The following is a 21,076-nucleotide window of genomic DNA, read 5'->3' as shown; positions in this document are numbered from 1 at the left end:
TATCAGGTGATACTTAGTATTTTTTAGCAGTGATGTATTTTTTAACTTAGGTATGTACAGTATTTAGATATGATGCTATTGCACAATGCAATATAGCATAAACCTAGCTTTTATATGCTAGGAAAAACAAATTCATGTGACTCGTCTTATTGCAGTGGCCTAGAACCAAACCCACAATATCTCTGAGCATGGCATTACTAATGCCAAGGAAAACTCAGAGACTTTATGATACAGTCCCTGCCAGTATGAAATGTACAACTTTGCCACTTTCTACTCCTGTTTTTGGCTTATCCTTGGGTTTTTACCAGTGAAGGTCTCTTCCCTGTTTCAACATAAAATATTCTACTCAGCCTTCAGTCTGGCTCAAATGTCAGCTCTTTCATGAAGTTTTCCCCAATCACTTCTTGCTTCAGAACAAGAAGTGTCTCATCTGAATGGTTGTAATTTAGTATCTTAACATTATACCTGGGGATGATATCATGGTATTGTCCCTGCTGTATACATTTGAGGCAGATACAGTTTTTCTTCACCTTTGATTAAACCCTAGCATCCAGACCAGTGCCTTATGTACTTCAGTTGGTTAATGAGCTTTACTGAAGGTGTATAATTAATATACCTTTGAAAATCAGAGAATTCTTAAGCACTACATATGATAGTACTGGCTCTGTTGGATTAAGTTCTGATGGACTGTTAGGTTTTGGAGGGATGGAGAGCTTTTTTTTTTAGTTGAAGGGAACAGATACCTAAGAACATCTCTGGCTTGTGTCAGAGAACTCAGGCATCCTGACTTAAGTGGAGGACCTAGGACAGGAATAATGAGAAGTAAGACGTGATCATTTGGGACCACATTTTGGAAAGCCTCAAAAGTTAGGCCAAGAAATCTGTACTAGTGGGTAGAAGTGACAGGGATCTTTAGATAGAGAGATTAAAAGAGAGGAGGGATTCAAAGTTGGTGGTGTCACTGAGGAAAATAAGATAGCCAGAGAAATGAGCTGATGTTGAGAAGTCGAGGAGTTTGTGGATTTATATAACCAGTGGGTCAGCCCCTGGGAGCGCTCTGATCTGTCATGGTAGGGAGGACTTGGCACTAGGTCAGGAACCTCAAATTGAACTTTCTTCCTCTCTCCTTCAGAAACCTGGGCCTCCTTCTGTATGCCCTATTCCCATTACTGACAGCACCTTTGTCATGAGCCCAACAATTAAATTTGGAACATCAAGTTACCTTTGATTTCGTAATTCACTCCCCTTCACTCCTCAATTAGCAATTCACCTCTTTACTCTTTTCCTCCCCCACCATCAGGACCTTCCTTCCTTTTAACAGCTTTATTGAGGTATCATGACATTCAATAAACAGCACCGTGGTTAAAGTTATAGTTTGGTAAGTTCTGCATTGTACGCCTCAGTGAAATAATCACTGCAACCAAAGCAGTTAACCCATCACCCTCCAAAGCCTCCTTCTGTTCCTTTGAATACCTCCCTCCCTTTCCCCACTCCCAGCAACCAGTGATCTGCTTTCCTTCACTCGAGACGTGTTTGTATCTTCTAAAATGTTTAATAAATGAATCACACACAGTCAGTGCTTATTTTTGGCAGTTTCCGTATTTGCGAATTTACCAACTCCATAAAATTTATTTGAAACTCCAGAATCAACACACACAGCACTTTCTGAGTCGTTCACAGATCGCAGAGGAGCACAGGATTTTATTTGCCATTGCGTGTGTTCCCAGCTGAGGTCAGAACAAGGCAGCCCTCTGCCTTCTTGTTTCCCACACTTGTTTCTTTTGACTCATACTGTAAACAAGCATCCTTTTCATGGTCTTTTCAGTGCCACGTTTTCACGTGTCTGTGGTTTGTGTTGGTGATCTTGCTGTTTAAAATTGTTCCCAAGGGTCATGCTGAAACGCTGTATAGTGTTTCTGAGTGCACGAAGGCTGTGCTGTATCTTACAGAGAAAATACACGCGTTGGAGGAACTTAGTTCTGGCCTGAGTTCCAGTGATTTTGACTGAGTGCAGTGCTAATGGATCAACAAGGTGTTCTAAACATGTCTTAAACAGGCTCATGAAACAGGGTTATGTACTGATCAGTTTATAAACATGTTTTGACCAGAGACTTGCAGAAAACTAACCCTGTATTTCCTTTGGGAATGATGGTTCAGTATTAACTAATTCAGTGTTCACAGTAACTTTATAGAACTTTACCACAAATAACGACAATCAGCTGTAGTGTGCATACTCTTTTTATCTGACTTCTTTCATTCAGCATAATTATTTTGAGATTAATTGTGTGATAGTATGTATCGATGGTATATTCCTTTTTATTGCTGAGTATTCATTGTATGGATATACTGTTCTTTATTCATGCACCTAATAGCGGACTTTTGAATTATTTTCAATTTAGAGCTATTACAAACAGAGCTGACTCATTAGAAAAGACCCTGATGCTGGGAAAGATGGAGGGTGGGAGGAGAAGGTGATGACAGAGGATGAGATGGTTGGATGGCATCAGTGACTCAGTGGACATGAATTTGAGCAAACTCCAGGAGATAGTCAAGGATAGGGAAGCCTGGCGTGCTGCAGTTTGTGGGCGGCAGAGTCAGACATGACTGACTAAACAACAAGCAGAGCTGCAGTGGATATTCATGTATATGTCTTATATGGAAACATGCTTTCATTTCTCTTGATTAACATCTAGGAGTGGAATAGGTGCATCACACGATAGGTGGATGTTTAAGTTTTTGAGAAACTTCCAAGCTGTTTTCCAAAGTAGCTGTGACATTTTACATTCCCACCAGTGGTATATGAGAGTTCTGGGTCAGCCTTAGTTGTAGCTGTTCCAATAGGGGTGTAGAGGCATCACTGTTGTCTTACTTCGTGTTTCCCCCGTGGTGTTCAGTCCAGCCATCTGGTATCATTTGTCTTCTGTTTGATGGGCTTTCTTTAACATTTCTTAGAGTGCAGGTTAGCCAATGGTGAAATCTTCCAGTTGTTGTATGTCTGAGAACATCTTTATTTCACCTATGTTTTTGAAAAATATTTTCCTTGGGTAAGGATTCTAGGTTGGAGGGTTTTTTTCCTTTTGGTACTTTGAAGAACTGGTTCCACTGTCTTCAAGCTTGCATTGTTTCTGACAAGAAATCTACCGTCATCCTGTTCTTCCACATGTAATGTGTCTTCTTTTTTCTTGGTTACTTTTAATATTTTCTTTATGACTGGTTTTAAACAATTTGATTATGTGTGCATTGTTACAGTTTTCTCAGTATCTCTTACTTTGATTTGTTGAGCTTCTTGGATCCATGGATTTAAAGTTTTCATCAAGTTTGGTAAATTTCTTGTCATCATTTCTTCTTTCCCCTCTGTCCTTTGGCAACTCTAGTTATACTCATTTTTGGCTGTTTGAAGTGGTCCTACAGTTCATTGATGTTTTGTTCCTTTCTTTGTCTCTTTTCTGTCACTTTGGATAGTGTTTATTGCTCTTTCTTTAAGTTCACAATTTTTTTTCTGCAGGCATGAATTTTTTTCTAAGCTGCCATGCATTTCACCCATGGTATTTTTCCATCCTCAACATTGTAGTTTTAATTGCTAGAAGTTTGACTTGGGCCTTTATAAATTTTTTAAGGTGTTTTACTTTTTGGCTGTGCTGAGTCTTCGTTACAGTGCACAGGCTTCTCATTGCGATGGCCTCTTGTTGCAGAACACCGGCTCTAGGGTACGCGGGCTCTAGGGTACACGGGCTCTAGGGTATGCGGGCTCAGTAGCTGTGGCACACCGGCTTAGCTGCTCTGTGGCCTGTGGGAGCTTCCCAGACCAGGGCTCTAACCAGTGTCCCTTGCATTGCAAGGTGGGATTTTAACCACTGGACCACCAGGGGATCCTGGGCCTTTATAGCTTTGATGTTTCCACTTAACATGTTCAATTTCTTGGATTTATGGAATACAATTATAATATCTATTTTAATGTGCTTGTCTACTAACTCTATCATCTATGTCACTTTGAGGTCCATTTCAACTAATTTTTTCTGCTCATTGTGGGTTATATTTCCCTGCTTCTTTGTGTATAACGTAATTTTTAACTGTATGCCATGCATGTGTGCTAAGTTGCTTCAGTCGTGTCCAACTCTTCGCATCCCTATGGACTGCACCTGCTAGGCGTCTCTGTGCATGGGATTCTCTAAGCAAGAAGACATGCCCTTCTCCAGAGGATCTTCCCAACCCCAGGATGGAACATGCATCTTTTATGTCTCCTGCATTGGCAGATTACCCTAGAGCCACCTAGGAAGCCCAATTGTATGCCATTATATGTACACTGAGAATTATAAATTGTTATGTGCTAAATAATTCTCTGTTCCTAAAAATGTTCTTGAGCTTTGTTCTCTGATACAGCAAAGTTACTTGGAAACAGTTATCCTTTCAGCTCTTGCTTTTAAGCTTTGTTAGGCAGAACCTCCCCCTCCATCTGCAATTAGTCTTGAGTATACCGTCCCCTCTACTGAGGCAATACCCTCTTTAGCATTCTAACCAAAGACCATGAAGTATGAGATTTTTTTTTCCCCACTGTGACTATTGGCAGTCAGCACTATTCTCAGCCCTGTCTGAGTGCAGACACTGTTCTGTCTACTCCTTTTGAGGGCTCTTTCCTTGGCCTTGGGTAGTTTCCACTCATGGATGAGTACTCCACTGAATACAGTCAGCCCTTTGAGTCTGCAGGTTCCACATCTGTAGAGTCAACCAATGCTGGATCGAAAGTATTTTTTTTTAAATACAGAACGTTCCAGAAATCAAAACTCAAAATTTGCTGCACACTGACAGCTACTGAGATAGCATTTACATTGTATTAGGTACTGTAGTAGGAGAAGGCAATGGCAACCCACCCCAGTGGTCTTGCCTGGAGAGTCCCGGGGACCGGGGAGCCTGGCGGGCTGCCGTCTCTGGGGTCGCACAGACTCGGACACGACTGAAGCGATTTAGCAGCAGCAGCAGGCACTACAGTACTCTCGAGATGATTTGGTGTGCAGTGCCTACAAAATTTACTCCACTATCTACACAGGATTAAATCTATGCCATTTCATATAGGAGTCTTGAGCATCTCAGGTGAGATGTGGGGACTTGAAACGGATCTCCTGTGACTGCTGAAAGGCAGCTCTCCTCAAGGGGGGACCCTCTGCAGACCTCCAGCATTCCTTCTGTATGGCTGTGCTCTTCAGGACCCTGCCCCACAGACGCTAGCTGCCCTGACTTTCCAGGTCTCCCAGCTCCATTCCCAATTGAAGGAGACTTCCAGGCTCTGCCTGGAGCTCCTTCTCTGCCCCTAACCTGGAAGTGTTATCCAGGCAGTAAGCTGGGCTAATCAGAGCTTCCCTCTTTTCAGTTCCTGTCTCCAGTGTTTCACTGTGCTTCATGTCCTAGTGTCCAGTATCTTGAGAACCATTGTTTTATATACTTAGTTCAGTATTTTATTTCTTTCAGGAAGGAGGGTAAATAATACTGTCTTGACCCACTTTCTTCTTTCTTCTAGTTGATTCTATAACTTCTTATTTTCTAAAGAGAATTTGTTGGGTTTTTATTATAAGAAAAAGAAAACCGTAGGTGGTTTTCTTTTTCAGTTTTTCTGTATTTTAGAAAATGTAAGTCTGGCTGGGCCTTTCAGTTTATTAAATCAGTCTTATAATTAAAATGTGCATCCCTTGAACTTAAAAAAAATAGCACAGATGAGCAGGGTAAGAATGACTATCTGAACAATGTGTTTCTTTATAGAACATAGACCTGGTTCTATATAGAGATTTCTGTCCTGATTTCACACAAGCTTATTTAAGCATAAAATTGGCCTCAGGCCCAGTCTTCTATTACCCTCACTGTTCCGCAGCATTTCAACCATGAGGTGTCTGCTGACCTTATGTCTTTGGTCACTTAGTAACTGAGCTTCCTGCTGCATAAGAAAGAAATAATAAAGCATAATAATAGGAAACAGAGATTCTTATACTCATTGCCCTGGGACTGTGGCATAAGAGGCCGATTGCAATTAATGTTAAAATCTCCAAATATTCATGTTGGGCTGAGTATGATTGGGTTTTCCTTTGATATCTCTGCCCAAAGAAAGCATCTGAAATGTCAGGTCCATTCTAATTTGGGTTATAGAACATCCTGCTCTACTTTTGTTGCAGTTTAGATAATTTTAGAATATATATGGATTCAGTCTTTAAAGTTACTAACTTTTTGAAAAGGTTAGTACACTGAAAGAAATTGGGGTTTGACAGATCACCAGCCCAGGTTGAGTGCATGAGACAAGTGCTCGGGCCTGGTGCACTGAGAAGACCCAGAGGGATCGGGTGGAGAGTGAGGTGGGAGGGGGGACCGGGATGGGGAATACATGTAAATCCATGGCTAATTCATTTCAATGTATGACAAAAACCACTGCAATGATGTAAAGTAATTAGCCTCCAACTAATAAAAATAAATGGGGGAAAAAAAAAAGACTGAAAAAAAAAAAGAAATTGGGGTTTGAGATAAGGCTCATGAAATTCCTTTGTCTTCGTTTTTAATTTATAGGTAGCTCCATTACAATGAGAGGTTCTCAAAGCCCTATCTTAAAAAGGCTAAAATTATCCTGAATTATAGCTATATAACAACACTATAACATCTATATAACAACACTAACACTATAACAACATCTCTTTTTTATTTAGATGACAATCTCGTGGATGTTTCTACACCTGTCCTACCAGAATTGAAAAAAGAAATATACGGCCACGTTCAGTTCTGTGCAAAACAGAAACTTGCTCGACACGGCTCTTTTAACTCAGAGCAGGCTTCTGAGAGGATACAGAGGAAAGTGAACTCAGAACCCAGCAGCCCTTACAGACAAAAACAAGGTATCTGCCTTTACTTAACCCACGGACTCTATCAGTCACCATGTAATGGTAGCCCGACCTGTGCACTGACGTTTTAAAGTGAGCTGACTGTAGGCTCTGCGTGAGATGGTGACTTCACAGGGTGGCCCTCGGCCTGAAATTGATTCTCGTTGGCCTTGAAGATTGAAGATTACTTGGTTTGCCATGGTTAACCTGTTTGATGCATCTCAGCAATTCATCAGATTTATAAAGCAATACTTGCTTTGTTTTGTTTTCTTACTAATTTTTAATGAGACCTACATTCACCTCTTAGAGCTAGCTTCTGGACATGTCTGTCTCTGAATCAAAATCAGGATGGATTTGAGGTAGTCTTATAATCCTTGAGCTGTGAATAGTGAATCCTGCTGTATATAACTGCTGTGTATAAGTCCCTTGCTCTATTTGTTAGAACTTTGTTTTCCTTTTTAGGATCAGGAGTCTACTCCTTGGAAATTGGAAGTCTGGCAGCTGTCTACAGACAGAAAATAGAAGACAACTCAAAGTAAGTAGTCTCCATCCTGGTTTTAACTGTGACTCAATTGAAATGCCACCCATCAAGGGTAAAGTTTAGCAGTCCTGCTCAAAAATCAGCCATTTGTTTATTAAGAACTTTGTAAGTTTCCCCCCTTGTGCCCAACACTGTGCAGGATTTGGCATCTGGGACCCAAAAATTGAAAATTTTTGTGAAAAATTTATCCCATAGGCTATGAAAACTTACCAGGAAAAATAAATAAAAAGACAAATACACTGAGAAAAGACAAGTCACTACTAATGTGACAGAGAAATGATGTATCATAGTCCCATGAATCACTTTGTCATTATCCTAACTAACATCATTTATGAACTACCGGGTACTATTCTTAAAAGGTTTGTGTGTATTATCTCATCCAATTATACAACCTTTTGAGGTTGGTGCTATTATCCTAATTTTACAGGGAGGCAGCCGAAATCCTGAGAGGTTAAGTAACTCGCCCAAAGTCACAAAGTTATTAAGTGAAAGAACTGAGATTTAAACCTACACTATCTGAATCAGATTTGGGGTTTGATTTTGAAGGAAATCACATATTAGCAGAGGAAACAGAGGAAATGCTGAAGAGAGAACAGAAGAGGTTTATAATGACAGACAAGGGAAGAAAAAGACTGTTGAGCCAGAGTCAGGGAGTGGATAGGAAGTCAGCCATAGTGATTTGTCCAAATAAGATAGAGGAAGAGCTTGGGGTATTGGAGGTGGGTAGGTCAAGTTGGCAGAATGCTTTGAAAGCCAAGTCGTAGAGTTTAGACTTACCAGATGGACACTAAAAGGTTATTGTAGCTTCACTGGAGACCATTCAGGCTGCTTTGAGCAGGTAGGGTTGGAATTAGAGCAGGACTGCATGTTAGGAGATCACAGAATAGTGCATTCCCTTCTTTCTGCTCGGCTGTGGTGCGGGTCCACACCGTCAGCTGGCGACGGGAAGAAATGGAAACCGGCATAAGACAGTGAGTCAGCAAGAGTTAATTTGAACGTGTGCTGTGCTGTGCGTAGTCACTCTGTCGTGTCTGACTCTGTGTGACCCCGTGGACTGTAGCCCGCCAGACGCCTCTGTCCATGGGGATTCTCCAGGCAACAGTACTGGAGTGGGTTGCCATGCCCTCCTCCAGGGGATCTTCCCAACCCAGGGATCAAACCCAGGTCCCTCATTGCAGGAGGATTCTTTACTATGTGAGCCACCAGGGAAACCCAAGAGTACTTGAGTGGGTAGCCTATCCCTTCTGCAGCGGAGCTTCCCGACCCAGGAATCGGGGTCTCCTGCATTGCAGGCAGATTCTTTAGCAGCTGAGCTACCCAGGAAGCCCAGTTTGAATGTGTGCTGCTTGAAAATTCTGTAGTAATACAGAGTGGAATGGGAGAACAACAGAGAATAATTTTGTAAATACATTTACTTCCTCGCTCATCGCTTACTTCATTCATCTCACAGTGAACGTGAGAAAAACAAGATGTGCCCTTGAAATCGCGTCTGGCCTCGTCTCTGTCATCTGCCGGACATCTCTCAGGGATTCCGTGTGCAGCCCCCACTGGGTGACCTTCCATAGTTAGATGAGCCTCTGGGCTTGTGTTCCTCCCTCGTAGTGGGGGAGGGGGCTGAGAGTAGCTCGTGTTAAAGAATGATGTAAAACTATTACCATACCCTGCTGGTCATTATAGCATCTGTGTGCCTGGGAAGGGGTACTTGCTGGGCAGCTGATGACTACTGGCTGTGGGAGAGGCCGAGAGGAGCCTCTGAGAGCCCCAAACTGAGAGCCCCTATCTTGTTGCAAAGCATCCATCCAGGTTATAATATGTGGTCGTCTGCTTCTGGGGTTGGCTCATGATCTCAGGGAGCCCATGACATTAAAGGAGCCCTTTAATAGCAAGAGTGGGGGATTTCCCTGGTGGTCTAGTGGTTGAGAGTGTGCCTTGCGTTGCAGAGGACAAGGGTTCAATCCCTAGTCGGGGAACTAAGATCCCACTGAGCTCTTACATGTTAGGGAGCAACTAAACCTGCAAATCACAGCCTGGAGAGCCTGCAACTAAGATCCAATGCAGCCAAATTAATTTAAAAAAAAAAAAAAAATTTTTTTTTTAAGTAGGAGGAGAGAGCAGTGTTCCTCAGTCCTGCTTTGGCTCCGCTCTCTTTAGGAAAGCGGAGCTGGAGGTCGGGAGACTGTGGTAACTGCATGGCCCCGCTCTGTTCCCTTCCTTACAGGGCGGAAGCTTTTGCCAGTCAGAGCGCGATGCCTCCGTCGAGCAGCCTGGACCCCGCGGCTCCTCTCCCCAGCCTGTGTGTTGACTCGGAATACTGTGTGAACCCCTTGTCCCGCCAAGTCCTCCCTGCGGCCCAAACAGAGTCGAAGGCCTTGTCCGCCCAGAACGGTCTGAGCGGCGGCGGCGGCGGCGTCTCCCTGGCCCCCGCGGCGCCGGACGGGGAGCCCCTGCCGCCGGCCCTGGCGGCCGCCCGGCCCTTGCTCTACGTGCCGCCCGCCCCGCTGTTCATGCTGTGCGGGGGCCTGCAGGAGGGGCCGCCGGCGCCGGGCGCGGGCTCTGCGGGCAGCGGCGGCTCCGAGGGCGCAGCGGCAGAGCAGCCCCCCGCGCCCTCAGGTCAGAAGCGCCTGAGCAGGGACTGGAAGCCCCAGCAGGAGGACGAGACGCCAGCCACCAAGAGACAGTGCAGGGACCACGGGGCCGGTCCCCTCGCCCTTGTGATGCCCAAGGTGAGCGCTCGGCGGCCGCGCCGACTGACGGCGCCTCGACCCCGTGTCTTCCTAACTGGGACGCGCAGGTAGTCACAAGCTCCTGAGTCTGGAATAGGAGGTGGTGCCTGTATCATTTTTATGGTTAAGGCCAGGACTGCCTCTTCCAAGTAACCTGGCCATAAAGTTCAGTTCACTTCAGTCGCTCAGTCGTGTCCGACTCTTTGTGACCCCATGAACTGCAGCACCCCAGGCTTCCCTGTTCATCACCAACTCCGGAAGCTTGCTCAAACTCAAGTCCATGGAGTTGGTGATGCCATCCAACCATCTCATCCTCTGTCGTCTCCATCTCCTCCTGCCCTCAATCTTTACCAGCATCAGGGTCTTTTCAAGTGAATCAGCTATTCGCATCAGGTGGCCAAAGTATTGGAGTTTCAGCTTCAACATCAGTCCTTCCAATGAACACCCAGGACTGATCTCCTTTAGGATGGACTGGTTGGATCTCCTTGCAGTCCAAGGGACTCTCAAGAGTCTTCTCCAACACCACAGTTCAAAAGCATCAATTCTTCAGCACTCAGCTTTCTTTATAGTCCAGTTCTCACATCCATACATGACTACTGGAAAAACCACAGCCTTGACTAGATGGACCTTTGTCAGCAAAGTAATGTCTCTGCTTTTTATTATGCTGTCTAGGTTGGTTATAGCTTTTCATCCAAAGAGCAAGCATCTTTTAATTTCATGGCTGCAGTCACCACCTGCAGTGATTTTGGAGACCCAAAAATAGTCTCCCACATTGCAGGTGGATTCTTTACCAGCTGAGCCACAAGGGAAATCCAAGAATACCGGAGTGGGTAGCCTATCCTTTCTCCAGTGGATCTTCCCAACCCAGAAATCGAACCAGGGTCTCCTGCATTGCAGGTGGATTCTTTACCAACTGAGCTATCAGGGGAGCCCTGGCCATAAAGTAGTCCTGGAATAAAAGTAATTTTTAGAAAAATCACACTTGGCATAAAATGCTAAAAAGTAAGCAGAAAAAAAAAAAGGCGCCATTCATTGTTAACATGTTTATATATCCTTTCCCAGACTGTTTTGCCTTATTTTTTTAACACGTCAATGAAATAACCATCTGCTCCAGGGTGCCCCTGAGGTCCAGGTCAGGAATGCGGTGCCGCTGGCTCTGCGTCTGTGTCAGTGCTCATGTCACTGCTCAGGGAGCCCATTTTTCTAGAATAAAAGAATAAAACTCTGAGCTCTCTGCATCCCCTGCTTAGTAGCCTTTGGAGGTCAATGCGATATGACCAGTAAAACTCCCAGAAAGCAGAAGCACTGTCATCACAGCCATTCGTAGAGGGTCAGCGAAGCACACTTCATGGACATCAGTCCCTTAATTAAGACCCTTCCTCCTCTATGCGTTCCTCTTGCCAAAATGGATTTTTCTAGTTTTGTATATAGCCTGTGGCTGCAGAACAGCAGGGAAAGACTGACTGGTATGCCTATATATGTCTCAGATAAACAGGACGGCTTTGGGTCAGCCCTGCAATTCTTATCCAACCCCTAAAAGCCTGCAGCCATCAACACCCTTTGTGTATTCCAGCTCAGTCATTTATTTCACCTTCTAAACACCATGCTCACATACCCATTATTGAAATCTCCATCATTTCTGTGCTTAAGGAAACTTAAGCCTGCAGAAGCCCCTGGCATGTCCTTGATCTTCAGACCATTCCTCTAAACACGACAGAAATGACAGGCATACACAAATCAGGGTGGCGCACAGTGGTGCCTGACCTTTGCATTTTATGGGTTAGCCATTTGGAGAAAACTGTTACGATAGTTCACTGCTGGGAATTTGATTTGCTTTTCTGTTTCTGGTTGGGTTTTGCTCAGAAACCTTCAGATTCCACAGACATCGCCTCTCCCAAGACCTCTGCACCCCATGAAGACACTCACACGAACAGGCAACTTTCTGCTACAAAAGCAGTTTTGGGAAAGGCTACCACAAACGGCTTCGTCTATTCTGAGTGGGAAAATCCTTCTAGAAATACAGAGATAGAAAAGCCTTTGAAGGAAAATGAGAGCACCAAAGAGCCCTCTCTGCTGCAGTATCTTTATGTGCAGTCGCCAGCAGGTAAGAGGTATAACGTCTTCGAGGCCTTTGGGGTAGTCAGATTACACATTGCATGTTTGCATTTCTCTTTACATCATGTGACTGATGTCTTGAGGGGCTCTCTCTTGAGTCATTTCACTCCAGCCCCTGGCTTTCTCCATCAATGAAATGAAGATGGAGCCTGCTTTCACTTTCACTAACCTCACAGATAATGAGAAAGTCATTAGGGCAGGTAATTTATTTTTAATGCATTCAACTTTCCTTGGTTAAAAAAAAAAAAAAAAGCACAAATATTCAAATGACATTTCTGTTTCTATAATTCAGCTGAGTCTGGCATCGGTTCAGTTTCACAATATGAACCTCTTGGCCACCATGTGCAGCTCACACGCTGACCACTTAAATATCCCAAAGTGCTGACATGTCCTTGTGGTTGAGTGCCGGGACTGGAGTGAGGGGGCTGGACATTCAAACCTCTTCTTATCTGCGTGAAATTAAGTATCTAGCCCTCCTGAATTGGTAAAACAGCAATAATAAGAGCACCTGCTTCTTGGGGGTGCTATGAAAACAAGATTAAATTTAATAAGCTAATACATCTGGAGCACTTAGAATAATAGTGCCTGACACTTAGAAGATTCAGTAAATGCCCTCTTTTGGAATAAAGCTGAAATATAAGCTACCTAATTTTTAAGATATGCACTGTGTACATGAAGCTGCTCTTGATACAAAGAGACTCAGTCATTCTCCTCAGTTTCTTGTTCCTGTCACAGCTTAGGTGGGCATCTGTTACCATTCATTTATCTAAAACACACTCTTTATTACTTCAGCCAGTACTTTGTGAGAGCTTCACCTAAGCATGATAGTGTTACTGATACCTTAATAAACAAAAAACAGACCCAGCTTCTTCAGAATGAAAATTTCAGTCCAGCAAAGGGATCAATAGCTTCTTCTGGGCCATGGGTCCTTGGACACGATGATGAAGCCTGTGGACTCCTCCTTAGGGTGTTTACAAATGCAGAAAATTAAAAACATAGGATTACCAAGGAGGCAAATTGCATTGACATCCAGCTGGGAGAATTATTTTAAATTATAGTGATAAGAAGATCCGCCAAGCCTCTCAACTTGTGGGGAGCTTTAGACTCAAGAAATCTTCCATCAAAGTAAGATTATATGAATACACCCATGCTTTTTACTAGTGACAGTGTCAAGGTACTGTTCATTCGGTTGTGATTTGTTGCCTGTGAGGGAAATATAAATTTCAGTTAGAAGTTGATCAAAAGAAAGATATTATTTTTCCCATCCAGGTTCAGTTTGGGTTCAGTGGAGCCCATGTTAATAAACTCTGTTGGGAGATGCGAGCATCCCCCACATTTTCACACAAGTAAAGGTGGACACGCGGAGGTGGCCATTGCTGCGAGGAAGTGAGGGGGTGCTGGAAGAGCACGGGGGGGTGGCCTGGTCTGGAGGTGGATAGTTTACTGCGGGCTCCCATTTCAGAAGGCTCCGAACATGGGCGCTTGGATAGCGTCTTCCCTTTGCACTGACTTCCGCCTTGTTCTGCTTCCGTGGCAGGATTAAATGGTTTCAACGTGCTCTTGTCTGGCAGTCAGAGCCCCCATAGTGTGGGCCTGCCCGTGGGCCCGCTGCCCCCGCTCAGCGTTCCGTGCGTGGTCGTGCCGTCGCCGACGCTGGGTGCCTTTCCTGTTCTGTGCTCTCCCACGGTGCCCGGGCCGGGGTCCTCTGCTCCCAGCCCTCTCCCGAACGCGGGACCTGTGAATTTTGGCTTGCCTGGCCTCGGATCAACAGCCCATCTTCTCATCGGCCCTGCCGCCCTGGTTAATCCAAAGTCGTCCACACTCCCCTCCACCGACCCTCAGCTTCAGGGGCCATGCTCACTTCACCTAAGCCCGGTGATGTCAAGGTCACATGGCAACGTGCAGCCTGGATCCCCCGCTTATGGAGGTCACCCAGCCCCCGCAGTAAAATCACGACAGGTGAGTCCTGAGGGTCCATGCTAGCCTGGCACAGGGCGGCGCAGCACGCCGTGATGGGGTTCGCCTGCATTGCATCAGGCTTCCAGGTGGCGCCAGTAGTTAAGAGCCCACCTGCCAATGCAGGTTCAGTCCCTGGGTGGGGAAGATCCCCTGGAGGAAAAAGTGCCAACCTGCTCCAGCACTCTTGCCTGGGAGATTCCATGGACAGAGGAGCCTGCCAGGCTACAGTTCATGTGGTCGCAGAGAGTCAGACACGCCTGAAGCCACTTAGCACAAACACAGTCAGACTTTAGTCAAACAACTTTCAGACGGGGATCCAACACCAGATTCTAGCTAGCGTCCACTGTAGACCCAGAGGCATCTGCTCATTTCATTAAGTATTGAGACTGAAGGGGGAGATCCTGTGCTTTGAAGGCAAAAATAGTTTTAGGCGTCAATCTGTTTCTTAGAATCTGAAGGGACTTCATCGTTCAGGGGGATTTTTGATGCATGCTGACTATCCAGGTGATTTCTCCAAGCTCTCATTTCATTAGGTCAATAAAGGAGACCATCCTGAATTTTAGTTGTGCAGCTATAGTCAAGGGAAATGAAAGACTTAATACTAGCTCAAAGATTGTTCAGTTCAGTCGCTCAGTCGTGTCCGACTCTTTGCGACCCCATGAATGTTAGCATCTATCATTTCTTAAAATGCATTGTTTAGGAGGCAATGGATATATTAATACATACCCATTGTTTCCATGATGTGTGTGTGTGTGTGTATACACACATACTCACAAAATATACACAGATGTACATATGTAAATGTCTATAACCAGTATAAATTAATCAGTACTTTATTCACTTCCCCCAGCTCCACCTGTAGTTCAGTCAGTAAGCATTTGTTGAACTGCATTAGGCGTTGTTCAGAATAATTACTTTCTCTCCCAGAGAAAGGGTTATGCCATGGCCACAACTATTTTTAGACAAGTAATCTGAAGCTCAAAAGTTTGCTAGACATTGAAGTCAACATGTTTTTAAACAAGGGGATTGTAACATACCATATGCATATTTTTGATGATCGGTTATATGTTAGGCACTGACCTAGGCAGTAAAGATACTGGTAAACAGGATAATGTTTCCTGCCCTTTTAGGGCATGTTAAAGGGGTAAATGTTTAACATGAGAAGATAAATATTAGCAAGTAAACAAAAAGAGCAAAGACACATACACGTACTACTCACTAGGAATGATCTAAAGTGCTTTAAAAATACTCTCACATTTAAGTCTCACAGTCCTGTTAATTCAGTACTTTGGTCATCCCCGTCTTCGGATGAGGAAACTGTGGGACAGACCGGTTAAGTAACTTGCCCAAGGTCACACAGCTAGTTATGGCAGAGCCCAGACCCTGGCTCCAGCCGCTTGTGACCGCTTCGCTAGGCCACCTTTCTGCAGAAAATAAGTCAGCTAATTTCCAACTGTGATGAGTGTTGTGAAGGAGACACGTTGGATGAATGTGACAGAAAAGCAGAGAGGATGGAGCGCCTACATGGGGATCACAGCTGCAAAGGTCAGGAGGGGGCTTCCAGTTCAGAGACTTGAGGCGATGTGAGGTCACTTCCGTTTTTATGTACTTTTCTCTTTCCTGTTTCAGTCTCCAGTTCCAGTGACCCCCAAGAGCATCCGGTGCACACACCAAGAGACGTTTTTCAAGACGCCTGGCAGCCTTGGGGACCCTGTCCTCAGGGGAAAAGAAAGGAATCAGTCACGAAGCTCCAGCTCGGCACAGAGGAGACTGGAAATCCCCAGCGGGGGTGCAGACTAACCTGATGCTTTGCCCAGCAGAGATGAGGATCCACGCGCCTGAATTTCCCTTTGTCACAGGTCATGTCCTAATGCTGAACCGAAACCAGCATGCATCCTTCCTCTCTCCTGCATCCCCTGGTTCTAGTGTTAACTATCCATCTTCATGAAGCATCTATATTCCTGCAAGTAATTGTTCCTAATTGTGCATTTCATACCAGTTAGTGTCCGACTCTGTACGTGGTGTCACAGTGGAAGCATCAGCTGACTTCTGTCATTTTCATTCAGGAATCATCTTATTGCTGGAAGGAAATCTGAATAGCCTCCTGGAACCTTGTGGTTTTTCTAAAGGGGAGGGGCGCGTCTAGCACTTAACTGGGGTGAATGTTCTTGACGTGTATTACCGCTCACCCCGAGTAGATCTGTGGTGAGAGAGACTTCCTTTCTGCAGTTTAAAAAAGCTACTGCTTCCTTCGGCTTCATCAGGAAGCCAGCTTCAGTTGTGAATCCTATGGTATTATTTATTTTGTTCGTGAAGTGGGATTTAGTGCAAAAAAGTTTACAACGACAGCAAAACACATATTTTTCAGGGTATGACGACTTGAATGTTTGTACTTTTTTCCTATAATTTGCCCTGCACTTACTTTACAACCTAGTAATAATGTGGATAAATATATATACATGACGGAATGTCAAGACCAAAATAACTGTGAATGATACACCTTGCTATAATGAACTGTGCTAACCCAACCTGGGCGTGAGCATTAAGATGAACTCTAGCAGCCAGATAGCTGCTGCTCAATAACTGTGTGAACAGTGAGGTTTTACTGATCATTTGCTTAAAAGAAAAAAAGGAAAAAACCTACCGTGTTCAGTTTTCTTCACTACATGCCCTTGTGGTTTTTTATTTAAATGTTAACTGTAGAGTATCAGGTATGGGACGTCTTCTAGCAATTGCTTTTTTATTGAATAAATCAGGATGGTAGAAAGGAATTCTACAGAAAATTGAGACCTAGTTGGGATGTTTTAATAGAATTCTGAAGAATGACAATGTAAAGATTGATATAGGACAATAGGTGATGCTTTTTTTTTTTTTTTAACTTTTTTTCTTCATGTTGGGAAGAGTAAGAGGGAAAACAGACACATGTTTAGAATCCCAAAGTATTCAAACCACAGTGATTTTTTCATAGAAGTTCTGCAAAATGAGAACAGAGTGCAGGGGATCATTGTTCTAGCATAAATGGAATTCTAGAGACTTATCAGTATCCCTTTGTCGAACTGTATTCCTTGAGGATTTCATTAAGTAGCCGAACTAGATCTTTGCGTGCCTAGATGTGTTGATACTTACCTCATGGTCTCTTCAGAACAGATGGCTTCCTCCTCCCCCCACAACTCTCCCTCCCTCTCCCCCTTCATTTTCCCCTCCTTTCCTTCCTTCCTTCCTTTGTTCCTTTCTCCTTCTTTAAACTTTTAAAATTTGGAGTCTTGGTGTAGGATTTTATTTTTGTTTTTGGACCCAAAATGTTATATGAAAGAATAAAAATATTAATTTAAGAGACTCTGGGAGTCTGATAAAGTAGCTTTATATTAACTACAGGATGGTATTAGCCTTATCACCCCCACGAGATTGTTGAAAACTTGAGGTAGGTAGCCCAGATTAAATAAATTTGCTATTATATAAAATTTTTATCAACACTAAACTTTTAAAGTTTACAAGATGGTTTTTTCCCCCCTTTTCATAGTCTTCGCTAGAGTTAAACAGATAAAAAGTCCAGTCCTCATCTTCTGCTAGTCTAATTGTATGGTAATGATTACCCTGAAGTAATAGGATGGATTTCCTATCGAAACAAAAATATCCTTTTTTCAAGTAGATTGTAAAACACACGGCATATAAATCCATACAAGATAGATACATTTTAAACATATCATGCTTCAGACCATCCACAGAATATCTTCACTTCAGAGGGCTACATTTAGATGAAAATACAGACTGATTTCCCCCTCACTGTTCTTGGATGCCTGCCACTTTAACTTCTCAATCCTTTTTTAATTCTGTTCGTGGTATGACCATATAAACCTCAGAAGATTTACGGTTCTTGAGGAGTGTTAACAGACAAACCCATAAATGAGATTATGATTCTGTGACCATACTTAGCAATAGAAAAACCAAGAGCAGGTTCCTTTTGTATTCAGTACCCACTTCTTCATGTGGCTCCGTGGTGTGTAGAAATAATAATGCAGTGATCATTTCTCTCGGAATATGAATCTGTTACAGAGCAGCTGATGGTAGTGGAACAGCTGAGCTAGAGGTGGATGTTAGAGGTGGTGAAGAAGCCTTGGTGGCAATCTTGAGTCTATCATTGTATAATTTTGTAAAAGAAAAAAAAAAAAAAAAGATTGTCCATGACCCTGCTAAGGAAATGCAGCTCTGAGTCAGCACTGAGGGAGGTGTGTGCGCCCTGCACTGTCCAGGGTTTGTGAAACCCTTTCATTCTGGTACAAGAGTTGGGGGTATAACTTTTATACTTGAATCTACCTACCAAGTTTACATTTCTCGATTCCTTTTTGTAAGGTGCTATTTCTGTATTTAAAGAACATTTTTTCCCAGTGTAAAGCTGCTTTCCGCTTTATCTTATTGCACTGCTAGTTTTGTGTAGGTATTTTATTGCTGCTTACTGCTTTCTTTTGTATCACGTAGCTCTGCTCTGTCTTCTAATGGCTGTATTATCTATATAATTTTTTCATTTTTTTCTTTTAGCAAAGTATTAAGCTTTATAAAATATCAATAAAAATTAATTCATTTTAACGAGAGGTGTTGGTTGTATTTGTTGGTGAGCTTTCTGTAGATACTGATTTCATGGTAAAACCATTCACTGTTACAAAGTAGCCAACCAGACCTTCATAAACCCAAGTCAGATCTTTTTCCTGAGCCCTTCCGGCGGTTCCCAAATGCCAAAACTTACAGTAGCAGAATCGTGTGGGAGATTGGGCAGATTGAGGGACTCTGCTGTTGAGATTTTCATTTCTACCAGAGGTAGAATCACTGTGGGTTTGAAGTTTCCAGATGATGTGAGGCTTAACCAATACAAGAATCACCAGTGAGATCACCTCCCTGGCTTCTCATGATCTGTTAGGTTAAATGGTTCTTAGTCTAGCAAATGCTCACCCGTTGTTCAAAGCCAGATTCCATGGTTAACCCTCGCTTGAACCTCCAAGAGACTTTCTCTGACTTTCCTTAGCCCACACTATCTCCAGAGCCAACTGGAGATGCCATTGCTGTCAGTCTCCTCTGCTAGATTGTCAGGCACGGAGGGAAACAGCTTAGAAACTCCAACCTCAAACCCAGCCCCTGGGGCTCTGAAGAAGCCCCTAAACTGGTGAATGGACGGACCACAGGACCTGCCACAACAGGGCTTGTCCCTTCCAAGCTTTCAGTTGGATTCAGCTTGTGCCTGAGACCTCTTCCTTCCAACAGATCACTTGTCCCAGTCTTTAGTCCTCATCTTGCAGAGGTATCTAAAGTGACCCAGGACAGATCTGCTTCTACACACAATCAGGGTTAGGATTTTGCGTGAGTGCCCATTCACTTCAGTCATGTCCAATACTTTGGGAACCCATGGACCGCAGCCCGCCAGGCTCCTCAGCCCTTATAACTCTCAGGCAGGAATAAAGTGGGTTGCCATTTCCTACTCCAGGGGCTCTTCCCAATCCATGGATCAAGCCCGGGTCTCCTGTCCAGGCAGGCGAATTCTTTACCACTGAGCCACCCGGGAAGCCCATTGGGATTTGACTGGCATCGATTTAGTGGCGTCATATATAACAGAGTACTGCAGGCATCCAACAATCAAGATCCAAGTATCTTCTTCAGTGTGCCCATCCTTGTGTCTAACCATGTAAAGGGTATATTGAACAGGCAGAACTCATGGGATAATCGTGGAAGCAACTTAATTTTGTCTGCCAGTGTCCCTTTAAGCCTGGTCAATGGGGGTAACACATATACACTTGTATGAAGGTAAAGTCAGGTGCTGAGGCCTCCCCGTTACTGTAAATAGTAGAAGTTCTATAATCTTAAGGCATTCTCGGTTCATGATGCAGGATGAGCATTTAAAATTTCTGCTGCCTGGGCTCTCTGTAGCCTGGTCACCAATGACAATCCTTCGTCTCTTCTCTGCTGGGTGTCGCTCCTTTTGCAGTGAGCTGGCCTAGATATCTGTGCCCAGGAAGATCAACGCAGGTGCGGTGCGAGAGGTGAAGGTGGCAGTGAAGCTGAGGTGATCAGGCCTCTCACGTGGTGGGCCTGGTATGTGTTGGAGCTGTTTTAGCGGACAGCTGCTCAGAAGCCTCTGCCTGGGAACACTGGCCAGAAGAAACCATCTTTCTCCAGCTGTTGTTCTTCCGTCGCTGGTTTTCCAACATCTACTCCACACAGCTGCCTGCTGGGCAGGACTTAGAACAGTCTATCTGCCTATCTGCCACTAGCCCACATCCAGTGCCTGATTCTTGGAGAGAAGGCCCAACACAGTTCATGTGGCCTCTCCCTTCCCACTGTAGCTTCAAACCCACACAGGTCCCCCAGGCCAGAGTCATGCACCAGTACCCCTCTCAACTGCAGGCAAGAGTGAAGTGAGCAACACCCTACCCTTGCCCTTGGTGGTCCCAGGAGGCAGAGGCGAGGAACCACAGCATAATTCTCCACAAAATCCATTTCTATTTCCACTTACTCAGCCCTTTCAAGGCTCTTTCAAGATCTTGTGGGTACAAGGTCTCATAATGTGTAACTGGTTTGCAAAACCTCCTTTATCAGTTTTACAGAATGCAACTATAACTTGCTGCTTCAGCCAAGCTCACCATTTAACATCCCGTAAAAACAATTCTAATCTTCCATTGTCCAAGATTTGCCTTTTCCTAGGTGAATGTTAGGGAACTTGATATCTCATCTTTAAGAAATTAATTTTTGATCACTGTTAATTTTTTAGTATTAAGATCAGTTTGGTGAGTTTGATGTTCTTTCTGTCCTGAAAATGTTACTGAAATAAAGAAGTCATACCTGAAGCTACAATAGTTTTCTTTTAATTCTTTCATATCTAAATCCTTTTTTTGTAAATAGCA

At 43.9% G+C, this 21,076-nt stretch overlaps 1 protein-coding gene across 3 annotated transcripts in view; it reads left to right on the top strand.

The window, feature by feature from the left end:
• E2F7 (E2F transcription factor 7) overlaps positions 1–18,773 on the top strand; it is a 45,160-nt gene extending 26,387 nt beyond the window's left edge. For all 3 annotated transcript variants that reach the window (XM_070454236.1, XM_070454235.1, XM_070454237.1), the window contains 6 exons: positions 6,681–6,866; positions 7,314–7,386; positions 9,611–10,115; positions 11,979–12,219; positions 13,768–14,189; positions 15,819–18,773. In XM_070454236.1, coding sequence (XP_070310337.1) covers positions 6,681–6,866; positions 7,314–7,386; positions 9,611–10,115; positions 11,979–12,219; positions 13,768–14,189; positions 15,819–15,989 — 1,598 coding nt within the window. In that variant the 3' untranslated portion in view covers positions 15,990–18,773. The remainder of the gene's footprint in view (positions 1–6,680; positions 6,867–7,313; positions 7,387–9,610; positions 10,116–11,978; positions 12,220–13,767; positions 14,190–15,818) is intronic.
• Positions 18,774–21,076: the final 2,303 nt, after the last annotated feature.

Source organism: Odocoileus virginianus, chromosome 24 (genome assembly GCF_023699985.2).
Source record: "Odocoileus virginianus isolate 20LAN1187 ecotype Illinois chromosome 24, Ovbor_1.2, whole genome shotgun sequence".
NCBI classification, from domain to species: Eukaryota; Metazoa; Chordata; class Mammalia; order Artiodactyla; family Cervidae; genus Odocoileus; species Odocoileus virginianus.
This window is presented reverse-complemented; position numbering and strand designations above follow the sequence as displayed.